Below are 16,218 nucleotides of genomic sequence, written 5' to 3' on the forward strand. Positions count from 1 at the left end.
CAATAGCCTTATACTCACATGACTTCCTATTTGCTCGTGACCGCTTCCTCTCTCTAGGCACCGCTCGCTGGCTTGGCACTTGGGTGGCGGACTTGACGATGCGATCCATGATCTCATCCGCGGCGTCATCCGTCGCGTTCGGCGAGTCGTCATTGCCAGCGTTCCACGAACCGATACGGCCTGGAAAAGTCCAGCAGGTGATTCAGGGAAGAGAGGAAGTCTCTTGCGTCACTTTGGTTTTGCAGTTGGTTTTTTTTGGAAATTACAGCAGGCAGCTCAGTCATCCTGACTTCAACTCGACCAAAAAAGAAGAATCTGCCTAATGGAGAATATTTCTAAATAATAGCCTAGACTCTCTGCTGCACCAGGAGAGAGTCAAGAGCTCAAACACAATTATTATGCATATTAATATACACACTTTCTATTCCTTTAAGCCGTAGTGTCTTGCTGTTGAGCACACAACTGGCAAATGCCTGCTAGAGGCTGCCTATAAGGCAAGGATGGATAGTGTAATGTGACCATGTTTCTCTCTGCTCCTATTACAAAGACAGCAGAAGACATGGCACATCTTAGAGATTGATGCAAATCAGAAACACAGGTCCTTTGGTACTGAAAGAAAGACATAACAATTTCTGAGCATCTGTATCACAACCTAGTGCAAAGGAGACAAGAAAAGGGCATAAAGTGTGGTTTGACATGTATTGTTCCCCTCACAATGAAGAATTCACCTTCTTATCACAGAGATGCACATGTCCTGGTGTAACTGTGTGTGCCCTGTTGTGAGTGGAAGAGTTGTAGGCAAGCTGAAAAGCTGAAAGCAGTTTTGGTTAAAACCACAAACAAACAAGTGAGCCATATTTCCAAATCCAAGGCTCTGGCACTCCTCACCCCACAGACCATTGTGTAACACATCTCTGGGCTCCTTCACTACTGGCAACTGTTCTGTGTGCATTTTATTTTTAAATTACTTGAAGGCTAGTGTGCAGTGTGAATATTGACAGTGAGCTTTGCAGAAGTGGATGTGGTACAATTGCAAGCAGCTAAGCAATCACCAACAAGGCCATTTTATACCATAACTCTGAAGTCCATGAACAGCTTTGATTAAGCCTTTACTCAGCTCGTTCATCTCCTTGCTTTTACAGGAGCAGTTCTACTATAACAATGCTTCTGAGAAGCTCTTGTCTGGCTCATCCATCTTCTGCCTCTGCTGTTTTTCTGGGGAACACAAGCTGACTCTCACAGTCACACAAGCTCCCTCATCAGCATTCAGTGGATTACTTCAGCTGTTCAGCTTGTTGCAGTGCAGCTCGAATTAGTTAATCTTCATGCTTTACTTAGCTGACTGGCTTCTGACACTGGGGCTGTAAAACCTCTGAATTAGCCAGGACCATGGTTTTAAGCCTTAATAAGCTACACATACACAGACTTAGAGTTGGATGCTGTAGATGTGCAAAAGTTGTATCAAAAAAAAGGTATCAAGAAAGTGTAAGATATCCAGATATGAAGGAGAAGAAATACCAGGTAAGAAAATGAAGACTTGAATTTTGGTGCATCATCTTTACTCCAAAACCATCTTCCATGTATTGCAACTATGGGAGTGATGAGGGGAGCACAAATGCAAGTACCCATTACCTTTGCAGTTTAGCAGGGAGGTGGTCAAAAGACACATCATCTTTTTCTACCTGTTTTCTCCCCATTTTCTCCCCAGTCATTCATAAAATGCTGCAAGGTCTTTTAACTTGAATTTGAATTGCTGCTTTCTACTTGCTTCTATTGAAAACAAAGAGAAAACCGCATCCTGGATCCTCCAGACGGCCCATTTTGCTTTCATGATGAGAATGAGAATTGGTGTGTTAGTGGACAGTCACCATCATCATGCAGGGAGAAGTGAAATTTTCTGCAGGCTTAGACTCCTGATATCCCTACTCTGGCTGTGAAACATCAGGAAAATTGTTTTGAAATGTCAGGAAAATTCTTCTTCATCCCCTTGCCTCAAATCAATTCTATCATGAAAACACCACTGGGATGTTCTCCTTCCCCTTCCACCTTTACAGCCGTGAGTGCTACCCAAGGAACACGACCCACGTCTGGGCCACGGTGCAGCTCCCACAGCCCAGGAGAGGTGCCCAAGAGGAAAAGTGGCGCTCACCTCGGCTGGCGCGGCTCCGAGTGCGCACGCCCAGGGCCATGGTGCTGTCCCCCCCCGCGGAGCAGGTCTTCAGCACAGCCTTCATGTTCTCGTGCTCGGCAGCATCCTCGGCGTACTGCAGGCCCTGGGGCTGGCTTTGGCAGGGCGGGGAGCTGCTGGAGAACTTGCCAGACTGCGGGAGGAAATGGAATTGTCAACTGAGAACAGCATGGACAATAGGCCAGGGGCTTGACTGTGAATTGCAAGGAAAGAAGTGTTCTCCTAGGCTTGATTTGGAGTGGGGCTATTCCCAAAAGAGCCCAGCAACAGTTGCTCCTCTCCCAGAACATTCACTCTGACCAGAAATAAACCTGACACAGGGTGACAGCAGGGAGCAGACACAGTCAGAGAAAGAACAGATGCATTAGCTTGAGCTTTGTAATTTTGACCTTATGTCTGAGAGTAAAAGGTACAAAGCAAGGACTTGCTTTGAAACCTTCGATCCAGACTGGGCCTGATCTAGGGTCAGGCATAATGCTGAGAGGAACAGCATGAGACCCAACAGAAAAAAAGAAATTGCTTTTTTTTCTGTACAATCAACTTTCACCAGCAAGGCAAAATGGTGACAGTGGTCTAGGAAAAGACACCATTCCCTCCTGCCTTTCTGCTCAGACAACTCTTAGTCTGCTCTAAAATCCGATTATCTACAGGTAACTTTAATACACATTATCACTAACACTTAAAAAGTCCCTGGTTCCAAAACACCCAGACAAATTATTTATGGCTGAAACACAAAAATTGCAGTCAGAAGAACAAAAAAACCTTACAAGAGATTGAGGAGTCTGCCCTCTGCTTCCCTGTCACCACGACTATGTGAACAACAGCAGTTACACTAGCTGGGCATGCACAGTGTGTGTATGCAGCATCCCCACCAGTGACCAAAACAAACACCTGGGAATGGGTGGGGGCAGCAGGAGTGGATACTTCCTAAGGAGAAGGGCTTGCATTGCTGGGCTGCTCTTCCTTCCCAGACTCTGCCTCCAAAGGACTTGGATGCTGGTATTCACCACTGTGCTCTTATCTACAGAAAGGTCAAAGCACCCTCGAAATACAGCCCTGACTGCAGGAAATACCGACCCTGTTGACAGCAAACAGGCATCAACAGATAATAATAAACCTCAGTACTCTCACTCATATCAGCCCAGCATCAGACACAGAAGTATGTTTTATTATTCCTTTTAATCTTTCTTACTCTAATTCAGCACAGATGAAAGGACAAGTGCTGCATTCTCTTCTTCCTTTGCATAATAAACAACATTAATTATTCACTTGATGATATCAGGCCAGTTAGTTAAAGGGATGCAAACCTGCAAAGCTCTTTGTCACAGAGTGGTAAATTGAAAGAAAAGACTGAGCCCTACTTTCAGAGCTTTGATCAAGTCCCCATCTCAAGACTGCAAATTGAAAAAGTTTAATCCGGAAACCAATGATAAGATGATTCTATTTTAACACAGTGACTTTTTGGGGTAAGATAGCAAGTTAACTGAGTAGCAAAACAATAATCCCTACAAGGCAGTGAGCTAAATATATCAGTAAAAGACCTATTTTGATAGCTAGAAGTTTGTTTTCTTGTTAAAAGATTATCTTGAAACATTTTGATGTGAAAAGTATGCAAGTGCTAGAGTTTCACATGTGAAATTAAGAGACAGAAAAATATTAGAGAAAAACTCCTATGAAAGGACATGCCGTTTTCACATTAAGACTACTCTCTTTTACAAAGTGGGTTGTTCAGTAATCAATACAATTTCCAAAAAATTCCAAAGGATAAAGCCTCCACATAACTGTTAGCTCCTGTTCACACAGATTAGTTACATGTTGGCATAAACAGGCAAATTAATGTAATTTTCTTTCCATGCCCTAAGCTATACAGCACAAACCATGACTGGGGGGCAAAGCTCTAGAGCCAAAAGTTTTATTTCATTTTCTTAATTTTTGATGTTGCCATAAATTGCTGCTCAAACCCCAGCCTGGTGGGAAAATGACCACCACTATGAAACAGCATTAAGACACATTGTTTATGTTCAGCAAATTGAAGAAACCTCTAATGCTGAACAAAAAATGCATTACAAAAAAGATGCTCCTCAAATCAATAAACTTTTATTATGAATATAGCTACAACATCCCCTTCAGGAGCACTTTATGATAGATACATGAAATACTCCATGGCTCACCTCTATGATGAATGTAGTGTCTCATTCTCTATTTACACAACAAGGCAAACAGTTAGGATTTGCTTAACATCCCCATATCCTGATGCTTTTGAAAACTTTATAAAAGAATACCATATGGGGTTACACAGCTTAAGGAGTATGAAGTTATCCTGGTAATCCATAGCCCAAGGTAACTTATGATATCCGTAACATTTAGATCACTGATGGTTTGGATAATGGGGAGACTTTGCAGTACATTACAGACAGTAAGATAAAGAAATGAGGAAACTTAAAATTATTCAGGCCTCAGATAAGGATTTCCTTATTCAAGAGGACAGGAATGCATATGGTTAAAGCTGACTGTAAAAATTTATTCTTATGATTGAGACAAAAAGGTATGAGAAGTATGTCATGGTTCATAGTTCCAGTTGAGCAGATGGAGTTGAGCAGTCCATACTGAGTTAGGAATTAGATGTCACAGCACACAGGAGACATGAGATGACATGCTTTTTCAGAGAACCATACCTCAACATCCTCTTCTTCATCGGTCTGCCACTGGAAACAAAGGACAAGGTGGAGAAGGACAAACAGCAAGATTTAGGAAAGACAGCACTGTCAAGCCATGACAGAGTAAGAGGTAACCATGGTACTGTTTATGCAATCAGAGGACATAAAAATAGAAGACATATAAGGAGCTCATTTTCATGCCTTAGACAATCAGCTTGGTTTTCTTTCTCTTTTTTTTTTTTTTTTCTGTCCCTGCCAGTACTGTATGTAGAAATTTCCTGATTTTCCTTACTAAAAAGGTGAACTGAAACTGCCCTTAACCCATCCCATTTCTCTCCCTTGAGTCATGAGGTTGTCTGCCCCATGGAAGCTGACAACACTAGGTAGGGCTCCTTCTCCTTCTTCCAGCTCTGTGCAGCACAGGGAGGTCCTGGCTGCTGTTCCTCTCAGTGCAGAGGTCAACTTCTTGGCAATTCCTTTTCTCTACACTTAAGTGTTTGTTTTAATTCCTTTTTTCAGCTAGGGTTTTTTCAACTTCCAATTCAACAGAGTACTCAAATCAAATGCTGGGTAGTCTTTCAATAAATGCTTAAAGTTCTCCAGTAGCTGCCTGATACCTGATCCCGGAAATCAGAGTTGCAATTATCCATTGTTATTCAGGGCCTTCACCCTCTGTGACAGCAGGCACCTAAAACTATCTTGACAGTTGCACTACATTAAATGCAACAGACATACAAATATTGTGGGGTATGGAGTACTCTTAAATTTGGGGATTTACAGGGAATTAGCAAACTATTTAGATCTGTATTTCCAAATGTCTTGGGAATTCTTCACTGGGCTAGAAGATACCCCACATGGAAGTTTTCCAAAGTAAAACATGGCTTCTCAAGTATCTGGGCTCCCTGTTTCCATAATTTTCAGTTTGATTGTTTATAAAATGAAAACATAGTCCAGAAATTTTATGCACTTTTTTTAATTTGTGGGGTTTGCTTTTTTTTAGAAGAAGCATTCCACCAATAGTATTCCTCTCCCTTGTGTTACTAATACACATTTTTGGCCTTATCTCCATCTCAGTTCTGATTTCTGTCTGGGATTGATACATTCTGTTCCAGAAACATTCATCATTAAATATGAAAGCCTGATTTACTTTGGCCCTCAGTTTAGTTTCAGCACAATCTCCATAAGAAGATTAGCTGTGACTGCTGAGCACCACATTAACATTACTTTTTAAGGGTATGTTTTATGCAAAGAGTGAGATGCTTATTCTAATTTGGACACAGTGGTACTGACAGAAACACAGGCAGTGTGTTTTGCAGAGGGACCATAGCAGGTATGTTCCCTTTGCATTACATTTGTCTGCATTTTTTCTGTGCCCTGGGGGGCCGGGACACACCCTATAAAAAGCAATTTTTCTGAAGTGGACCACGGTTCACTTTTTGTCATGAGTAAGAAACAGAAAGAAGAATAGGCAATATAAACAGTCTAGTATTCTATCATCTATATCTATCTATCTATCTGATCTAATGCATCATTCTGTACATTCAGCCAATAAGTAAAGGGCAGAAAAAGAGTAAATTAACCTAAACAATACAAAAAGGCAGTCAGGGCAAGGTAAAGTATTAGAGAACACACATTACAAGACTGTGCTCCAAACAAAAGTGTATTTCTAGTATTACTTTGTATCAAGCTAGCTTTTTACAGAGTAAAGGCTCAGCTGCTGGCCTTCCAGTCCCATTTAATCTAGCTAGGAGTGATTTGCTGTGGACTCACTTTAAGGGCACGTCTTTGCTTGATTTTGCTCATCTCCAGTACCTGGGCATTACCATTTCTCTGCCTCCTGCTCCACATGGAGAGCACTCACTCCTACACCCAAAGAGAACCACTTTCCTACACCCAAAGCTACTCCAGTGCACAGGAGGAATAGTTCACCATTCCTTTCATATTCCCATGTCTGAAAAGGCATTTGCCTCTAGCATATACTGACAACAAAAGTAAAAGTAGCAAAATAAATAAATCAACCTAATGTTTCACAAGGGAATCTGCCCCTCACCGTGGTGTGTACATTCTGTCTCATATTTACATCTTTATTTCATCATTATAAAAACCATTGAGAAATAGCAATAAATAAGGATTTTTTTAACGTGTAATATTATCAAAAAGCAGTGAAAGAATATTGGTATACTGAATACCACTTGCAGACACAAGATGTTAATTTGAAGGAAAAAAGGCCATTTGATTCTTCTGTCATTCAATATTGTATGCTGCAGGACAGTTTGAGATCTCTCTCCTTCTCTTCTTCCTGCCGTCACATTTTTCCTTTAGGCTAGCATTTCTGTGCAGTGGATTTGCTGTTTCAAAATATTATGTCTATTACATAGCAATTTTGGAATTGAAACTCTTAAGTATCATGAAAAGCAGAGCTTCATAAATCTGGGAGACAGATGCTTATATTACCTACTATTATTAATAATCATTTAAAAGCCGAGACTTGTATCTATAATTGCATTTTTTCCCAATTTTGCTTGCTTGTTATTTTTAGAGTGCCTGAAATTAGTGCCATCATTGGCTAAAGCCAGATATAAGGTTACAGAGACTAGGCAATTTTCTATGTGAAACTGTGGCAAAAAACTTCTTTTTTTTTTTTTTTTTCTTACCCATCTCCTCCAGACAACATTCACCAAGATTTAAACTGACAGTGCCCAGTCCACTTCAGCTATTAAAGAACATCTAAACACAAAGACACCCGTGGTAAAAGGCTGAAGGAAAGACTGGAAATGTTCCCCATTGTGCTCCTGAGCCCTTCTCCATGTGAGCAGTTGCTGAAGTTGATGCAAGTTCTCCATGTCAAGAGCCAGCAGACTCTCCATGCAACAAGCCAGCACCCTCTGCCTTCCAAGTCTGCAGGGCGGACAAGGTTTGAGAGATAACAGCCCTTCTCCTTAAGAACTGGGCTGGTTCTGGCTTATTCCTTTCCTGCTCTTGTTAGAATCCCTCCTCATCTGCCTAAAAGCAGTGTACTGTGAGGTGATAAAAATGAGACCCTGAGGAAACTTTCAAAAGGACAGGGAGGTAAATTTCAAATAACTGTACAATACTTTTAAGTCATCAAAAGCAGAAATTAAAATTACATATGACTACTGCATATTATAATCACTTTCCACAAAGAATTTCTTTCCAATGTCAAGATCTCAACTTTCTTCTATCAGTATTTTGTAACTAGTGAATCATTGTCAATGCATTACTGATCCATCTCCCCTTTCCAAGCCTTCCAAAATAAAACACTAAGAAAATCAAGACCAGATACAAACCACAGCCAAAACAAAACTACAATAAAATTCCACGTTTTCATAATTCTTCACACATAAATATCTTCCATCCTGCTGACTTGGAAACTTGTTCTGAGGTAGATATAACTTTGAAGTTGTCAGAGAAAGCCGTGACAAATAGTCTGATGCAACTTCAATTCAGTTTTACCATATAGTACAGTTCAAATAAAAGGTAAATGAGGCCATATTACAGGGCTATACTCAAAGAGATTTAGCTATGTTCTGAAATAACCATGTGGCTACATTAATAACTCCCTTAAAGGAATATTCCTGTAAGGGCAGTTTTAAAGACTGTTGGTTTTTACTCATGCAGGCTTTTTGGTTTCAAGCTAATAGGACTGTTCTATAATTATAAATTAGTGATAGGCAAAATACACTCCCTTTTTAAAGATCTGTAAGATATTTCTTGGTCTAACACTAACTGTCAGATGGCATTTAATTCTTGCCAAATCTCAACAGAATCTTGAGCTTAACAAGAGATCTTCCTCCAATAATACTTTTGTTCTGGGAAAGGCCTTGATGCCTCCTTCCCTCCATTTTCAGGCCTTTGCCCCTAGTTCTGCCCCTTGCTGACTCACTGTCAAGCCTGATACTTTTTGAGGTTTGAAAGGGTCCCATTTCTCTGATTCCTGAAGCCAGCTGCCAGTGACCAGAACTCCTTTCCCTCTCACATTTTCTGCAGCTTTTTGTCCTGCCACAGCAGTTATTCTGGACAGATAATACATAAACACTACATTATATGGTAGGAACACAGTAGGAAAACAGTAATTCCTTTACATCTCTGTCTTGCGTAAACTAGTAAAAAGTGTCAAGGCTATGTGAGGGAATGAAAATTTTAATTTATAAAACGCTTCCGTTAAAACTGTCTTTTGTCTCCTTTAAAACACATCAGGAAAACCAAGAAGCAATTGCAGAAAGTGATTTCACTTCTCTAGTGGTACTTTTGTAAATTTGTATGACTATATTACACCCTTTGTATAAAATCAGAACCTCTGTCTAAACCTGAGACTAGACCAACAGAAAATAAATCCTTTGATAACAATGCAGGTTTAATATTTTCTTGAGATGGGGAAGATTTCCAAATGTAAAGAGGATATTGCCAGGAAAGATCTACAAATGATTTTGAGTCAATGACCTAAATACAATCTCAATTGATGTCAGTCCCAATACATATATATGTATTTATATATTTATATTGACCCATGTTGCCTGAGTCATAAAACTGTAATCAGCTTCGAGCTTTTCATGCCAAAGGCAGGGGCAGCTTCATATGCAATGAAACACTTGCATTTAATCGAGACTCCAGATCTGGATTTTGAGACAGCTGGAAACTTTTATTAAGTACTGGCACTTCTTAAAACTCTATTTGGATTGAGTCAAACTACAACTTAAAAAACAAAAGATAGAAAAAATATAAAAAGAGGATTTTAAAACCTATTATGCTAAGAAAACTAATCTTATTTTAATTTATTCTATGAGTATGCAATCTTACAGTCAAAAAATTTACAGAGTAACATCTACTGGGGACATAAATTTGTCCATCCTTTCAGAATCCCAAAGCAGTCTATTACCATAAAATTGGCTGGTCTGTGCTTAAAGTTAAGAAAAAAATGCATATGAAATACATGTGTATGTCCATATATATATATATATACACACAGACATAAAAAAAAAATAAAATGTTAAGGCTCAAGACTACTAGAATATTGTAAGATGGAGAAAAAAATCCATTAAAATTTGGTTGCAATCACTTAAATAGCTACAATGAGTCATCATTTAAATTATGTTCTCTGTTAGGACTATAATTTCTAGTTTATTTTTTTTTTTCATATTCTTGCCTGGTCAGATACACACGGCTCCTGATGTCTTCTAGATATTCTGGACACTGTCTGTGCAGCACACAGAGAAGCTCTTTTTGGATAATTAATTTCAGTTTGTTCTTGTCCTATACATTTTTATGAAGCAGAAATTATACACAATCAAGGGATTGCAAGTTTTGTCTTCTAATAGAGGAGAATTCATTACTTACAGCACAAGGACCCCTAAAATTAAAAATGGAATAACAATACTTCATATACCACATGCAATGAAAGAAAGTTTTAAAAATCCATGCTATGGGAGATACCATTTGCCACTTACATCTGTTATCATTTTTCCTCTGGTCTTGTTCCTTTCCCTGTGGTTAGCCCGTTTCTGTTTTTGCTGCAGGACTCGTTCCCTGGTGGTGCGGTACTCCAGAGCAAACTCACTGATAATCTTGCAGAACTTATTGATGTTGACTTCACGTATCGCGTAGGGAGGATGGCCCATAAATAACAAAAATGAGTGAAATCTGGAAAAAAAATGAGTTAGATGTAGAGGGAAAAAATCTTTATTGATGATCTCTTGGAAAAAAAACAACAACGCTATATTTCACTGAGTCCATTTATTACATTACTAGCTCCCATCATTTCCTTTGTGCTACAGAATTTTCATGGATGCTTTGCATAACATTGGTATGTTTTATAATTAAAACCATGAAAGTCTAGCCTATAATAACTTCATCCTAGTCTACTTTCCCAGGCTGATGCAGGAGATAAAATATTTATGGAACTCCATCACTTTATATGACTAATTTAGCACGTGAATGACCAATTTAATTTCTGTAGAAAAAAATATTTATTAAGTTTCAATTCTATTTATTTGTATTGAGCAACTTCAAAGAGGCTGTTAGGACTTTGGGCAAAGTCTAGACAAGAAGAATGCAGATTTACAGGCTAGCAAACACAAGAAGGAAAGAACTTCTGGTTCACAAAACTGACCATAAAATTATATTATCTACCAAGTACATTAGTTTGGGACACTCTCAATTCACAGTTTTACTGCTTCTGTGGCATTCAGAGCTTTTGCACTATTTGCAGTTTTTGCTATTGCTTCTATATTGCATGATTTACAGCAGCACACTGAATGTGTAAAAATGGGAATTCCTTTTAACTGCATCTACATCCCTGAGGACAAAAAGTCTTCCCAATCTTAGAAAGATGCAAGTATATAAAAACATTTTTAAAAACTATCATAGCCATTTCAGAATATCAGAGGAGAAAGTTGATATTTTTTTTACTTGCACAATGCATATGATAAACACAACAGGAAACTAATGAATTCACTTCCCTTCCATTGCAATTGGGATTTCTGCTTACTTGTGGCATAAACCCTAAGTCATTACAAAAATGAAAGAAGAACTGAATCAACTTCTCAAGTGTATACCCACAAATGTGGGATAATGTGGAATCCAGTTCTTAATTTTGACCACAGCAATTTGGAAATTATCCAGAAGTTGGAAAACCTCTCACAGTTTCATTAAACTCAACTGCAAATCCTAGGGAGAGGAATCCTAAATCTGTCTTCAGCTGGTATAAGCATAAAACACGTAGTCGAAGATCTTGCAAATAGGATTGGTTCTGCCTACAAAAGAACTCATTGTACAAGACTGATTTCAGCTTCTGCATATGATGAATTTGTCAAGAAAACAATATTTTTTTGCTACAGTCTGTTCTTGTTTATCAGACAGTAAGTCAAGTCTCCTTAAAAAAATTCCAGGGATAAACAGAAAATCTATCAACTTAACTCTAAAGCTGCTAGCTTTTGGGGACTAGGAGGAAAAAGACACAGTTATTACACCTTGGAAATAAATGATTGCCTGGATGATTGCTTTTTTAAAATCAAAAATATAGAAATTTCTGGAGTGGGGGTGTTTCTTAAATGGAGACTATAACAAAATATGCACCACACACAACTCAGCAACATTCCCTGCAGGAATGGGCATTAAACACTTACAAAACACATATCTTTATGAGGTCATAACTTTTACTTTTATCAAGTCATTTACTATCAAGGTATTGCTGTCACCAATATAATTCTGTACCTGTTAATTATTCTTCTATGAACAATCTTCAGGATTATGATTCTTTCTGCACAGTCTTTAAGGAACTCAGACATTTTTTGCTTTAGACTTGGCTTCATTTCATGCTTTGCTATAGCCTTAAGGTGATCCCATGATGCTTTGCACCGTCTTTCCATCTGACACAAGTTTTCCTGGAGTTGTTCAAAGTCAACCTGGAAAAAGAGAAAGGAAAAGAAAAGGTAACACTTGAAGTGAAAACACTGCAGTTGTATACCTGGATATCCAAGCAATGCAATCTGTGTATATGAAAGAGTCAAGGTAGTGGCAGCATGACATTATTAATTATTAGTAAACAATAAAAAATAGCATTCTCTATCACACTATGTCTAGGCATGTAATGCTAGTAAAGAAAAACTGAAAACAAAGAAATACCCATACACATATATTTGGTTTTATTCTTGGAGGCCTAACATCTAAAGACAGGACAAAAAAAATATTGTGATGTGTTTTTTCCCTTGCTAATAACTTCATGTTTGCACCAAGCAACTGCATGACTCAGTTCTTTCTGAGGTAATACAAAACTTTCTCTTTTTCTTAATCCTTTTCTCTACTATTCAAAGCTTTTTATACCCTGTTTACTGCTCACTGTTGTACCTCGCCAAGCATTCTCCATTTTAGGAAGTACTTGGATCTATTCCCTAGTCATGCACTGACTTGTTAATAGATGATCTAGTTCTAATCACAAAATTCATGGGCCAGAATTTTTTAAAGCTCTATTGAAAGTATGTGTTATTTAGTGATCTCAGGACTAACTTTCATCCCCTGATATACAATCCCAATTTACTGGCTTGTAACGAGATCATATAACGACTCCGAAAGTCTCTCAACACAGTAAAAATAAATGATTGCACCTTACAGTAACATTCATCAGGATAGAGGCCAACACATTCCACAGAAGGTGAGGGAGAGCTTCTCCTTTATTCATCAACCAAAAAAGGTGTTTAAATCGTGATACTCTTACAGGAGACACTCAGGACGTGTTGCTAACAACTCAACAAAGTGCATCAACGACCCAGCCACAGCACACAACAGATGAGAAAAATAAAACTACCCATGTTCTGGAATTCTGGAGAAAGGAAAAAATGATTTTATAATACCATTTCACAGTTCAGATGAACTGAAGCTATAAAGTACAGACTTAGTTCTCAGATTTTAAACACTTCAGTGCTTGGGATGTTACAGTCTCATACTCCAGTTAATTCCTTAATGCTAAATGAAAACCAGTGTCAGGGGTAGGTTTTATTTCATTCTTCTTAGCTGTGTGCAGCATCCACTGCTGAGACCTTTACTGAGAATAGCCATAAGAAATGCATTATTATTAAAAAGCTCCTGGTACTGATTTGATTTGTTTATGCTGTGATTTATAAAGTGATGAATTTTTCCTCTTCCCAAGGAAATAGAAACATCCTTTGATCCACTCTGCTATTCAGAAAAGCCCTGCAGGCGGAGCAGCTGTGGGGTATTTGCTTTCCTTATATCCATATCAATGCATATGTTGAAAAGAAAAAAAAAAGTCCTTTCCAGGTCAGTATTTTCACTGTTGATGATAAACACATTGCTGTTCTCCACAGATGGTGTATCTAAAACACACATGGAGAAAAATACTAGTATTCCTGTTAAGGAAAAAAAAAGACAAGGTTTAGGTCTTCTCAGTAAGAATTATCCAGCCTGGGTGAGGAAGCATCTCAGCCTCTGTAGCTGAGAAATTTAAACTCATGACATTTTATGGCAGAATGAGTTTTATTTTAATCTATCAAAAAAGGTCTGAGCTTCAGGCATGTAGGGGTTCAAGAAACATCTTTGGAGAACAACAAATCTGGGGGGAATGTGGGGAATTCCTGGCCCCTTGAAATCTGCCAATAGTCAGCAAGTCAGCACAATCACAGGAGTGGGAAGTTCCAGCAGGGATGGGGGCTGGTAGGTTGAGCTATGGGACACTCATGAGTTTTTTGAGCACAAACAAAAATTCAGTCCTCTATGGAAGTCCTAAGGAGACTGCAGTAAGAACACCACCTGAACTATCCTGGAATAAACCTCTGTGGAGCACAGGTGTGCTTGAGCAGGAGCTGTAGAGTCCTGGAAGGAGTAAAGTAGGAGCTCCAGTACAGGATAATGTACTGGTGTATTCCCCAAAGGCAAACTGTACAGCGCCTGAAAGAATGTGCCAAACCTCCATGGAATCTCTGTCTGCCAGCTCTCTAGTGTTTGGTCACTTGTTTGTGGACAGAAAGGAATATACTTGCAGAAAAACATCCTCATGTGAAATATTAAAGTTCCATTTTTTCTTGGATTCAATCAAGTACCCCACCTGATACTTTAAGAACTGCTTTTTCATCAGTGCCAATTTTGTGTGTAGACACAGAATCCATTACATTTCAGTCTGCTCCAGGTCTGTGGTTCTGCTTAGGATATTATATAAAAATGTAACAGTAAGAGTGATGAGAAATCCCAACTACAAGAGATCCCAAAACATGTTCATATGATAAGGAGAACATAAACTTGTTTGGGGTAATAATGGCAATTATTCAATATATTATGCATAAAGAAAACATAAAAAGGCATTTGCAATACCATACTACCTCTTTACCAGTTCACACAGCATTGCTAAAGGAGCATAGATTATGCCTTCTGATTTATGTGCTTAATTCCAACACTTCACTAAAGGAAGTAATGATGCATAATAGTAGAGAAATATGAATCCTCTTTTCTGTTCTTTCTTTCTTGAAATGAAAGATGCACCAATTCTTGTGTGCAGGTGGATGGTCATGCTGGAACTAAGAAGGAACTCAGGTGAGCTGTAGCTCCACGAGAGCTCAGCATAGGAGGTACTCCAACAAGAACTGCTGTGGCATTATTTTATAACTATGCTCCACTGACTGAAAGGAAGCAGTAATCTGAAATAGTCAGTACAGCTTTCTTGCTGGACAGTAGTGTGCAGATTTTGTACCTGGCCCGAGGATTTGGAGGAAGGTGGAAACATACATTCTTCTTCTTTCTCAGCACATATATGTGCAAGACATGCAGCTTGCTGCCTGAATAGTTACCTTCTGCTAAAATTTTTTAAATTAATACATGTTCTTTTCTGTGGGAAAAAGAATGAGTGGTCTTAGGCTGTTATGCAAAATAGGAAAGTCCTTTCTTTCAAATACTATGAAATGTTTATTTTAATTTGTAAACTAATTAAAAAACAGCAACTTTCTAAATGGTTCTGGGACATACTTGATATGTTCCTCATTTCTCTGGCCATGCTCCTCTCTGTTAACAATCACACTAGCTAAAAAATTTTCAGAACTATTGGTATCTGTGAAATCTCTTGCTAGGCCCACTGTTCAGTTTTCTGAGAAGTGCCTTACAGACACTGTTTGATCAGAGGGGAGTAACCAGACAGTGTATGCAAACAGGATGTAAAAGTCAGTTTATGTGAAAAAAGCCCCTCGGAGTAAGCCTCAGCAAACCACAACCCTAAACTCACTAATGGGCAACTTTAGAATCAAAAATCTATTTTTCAATTCAACACAACCATGTTTTTCACTCAGAAACAAAGAATAAAATGACTCAGAACAAAGAATAAAACCTTCCAACCACATGCCAGAAACAGCAGCACTCGCTTTAATCACTTTATATCATTATTTACTGCTTGCTACCATAGAAGCAGATGACCTTCCCATAAACAACAAAAATAAAAAGAATTCCACCAAGTTTCTCATTCCACTGGGCTGAGAATTCAGTACCTCGTGACAGACCTACAAACAAACATACCAGAACAAACAGCTTCTGTTCTCACTGTTTTTCACCTGACTCAAAAACTGCCACCACCATCAAATGGCTCAGCATTTACTTCCCTGCTTGTTCTGGTTCCCTGAACATTGGTCCTTACAAGGCATATTTTTTTCAAGTTCAACTCCATCCAATATCACATGCCATGTATAAAAGTTTAAAACTTTCTCATTCATTCATTCATGAAATACTACACCATGCTCTAGTCATTCAGGCAGGAAATGGATCAGGGAGCCTTTCAGGTCTTTGGGTTGGGATGTTATTCCTCTGTGTGGCCACAAATACCTCATGGCAACACAGGAATTGCACACTTTATTATTTTTAGGG

General features: G+C 38.7%; 1 protein-coding gene across 4 annotated transcripts in view; it reads right to left on the reverse strand.

Moving 5' to 3' along the window:
• Nucleotides 1-16,218, reverse strand: part of FHOD3 (formin homology 2 domain containing 3) — a 374,964-nt gene that overhangs the window by 15,764 nt on the left and 342,982 nt on the right. For 3 of the 4 annotated variants that reach the window (XM_054284852.1, XM_054284853.1, XM_054284851.1), the window contains 4 exons: nt 12,076-12,266; nt 10,311-10,503; nt 2,150-2,321; nt 19-180 (listed from right to left, as the gene is read on the reverse strand). In XM_054284852.1, coding sequence (XP_054140827.1) covers nt 19-180; nt 2,150-2,321; nt 10,311-10,503; nt 12,076-12,266 — 718 coding nt within the window. Of the gene's footprint in view, nt 1-18; nt 181-2,149; nt 2,322-4,863; nt 4,894-10,310; nt 10,504-12,075; nt 12,267-16,218 lie in introns of all 4 variants that reach the window. The other variant, XM_054284854.1, reaches the window with a different exon arrangement.

Source organism: Melozone crissalis, unplaced genomic scaffold (assembly GCF_028551555.1).
Source record: "Melozone crissalis strain CALT ecotype California unplaced genomic scaffold, PUWL_Pcris_2 ptg000042l_1, whole genome shotgun sequence".
Classification (NCBI taxonomy): Eukaryota; Metazoa; Chordata; class Aves; order Passeriformes; family Passerellidae; genus Melozone; species Melozone crissalis.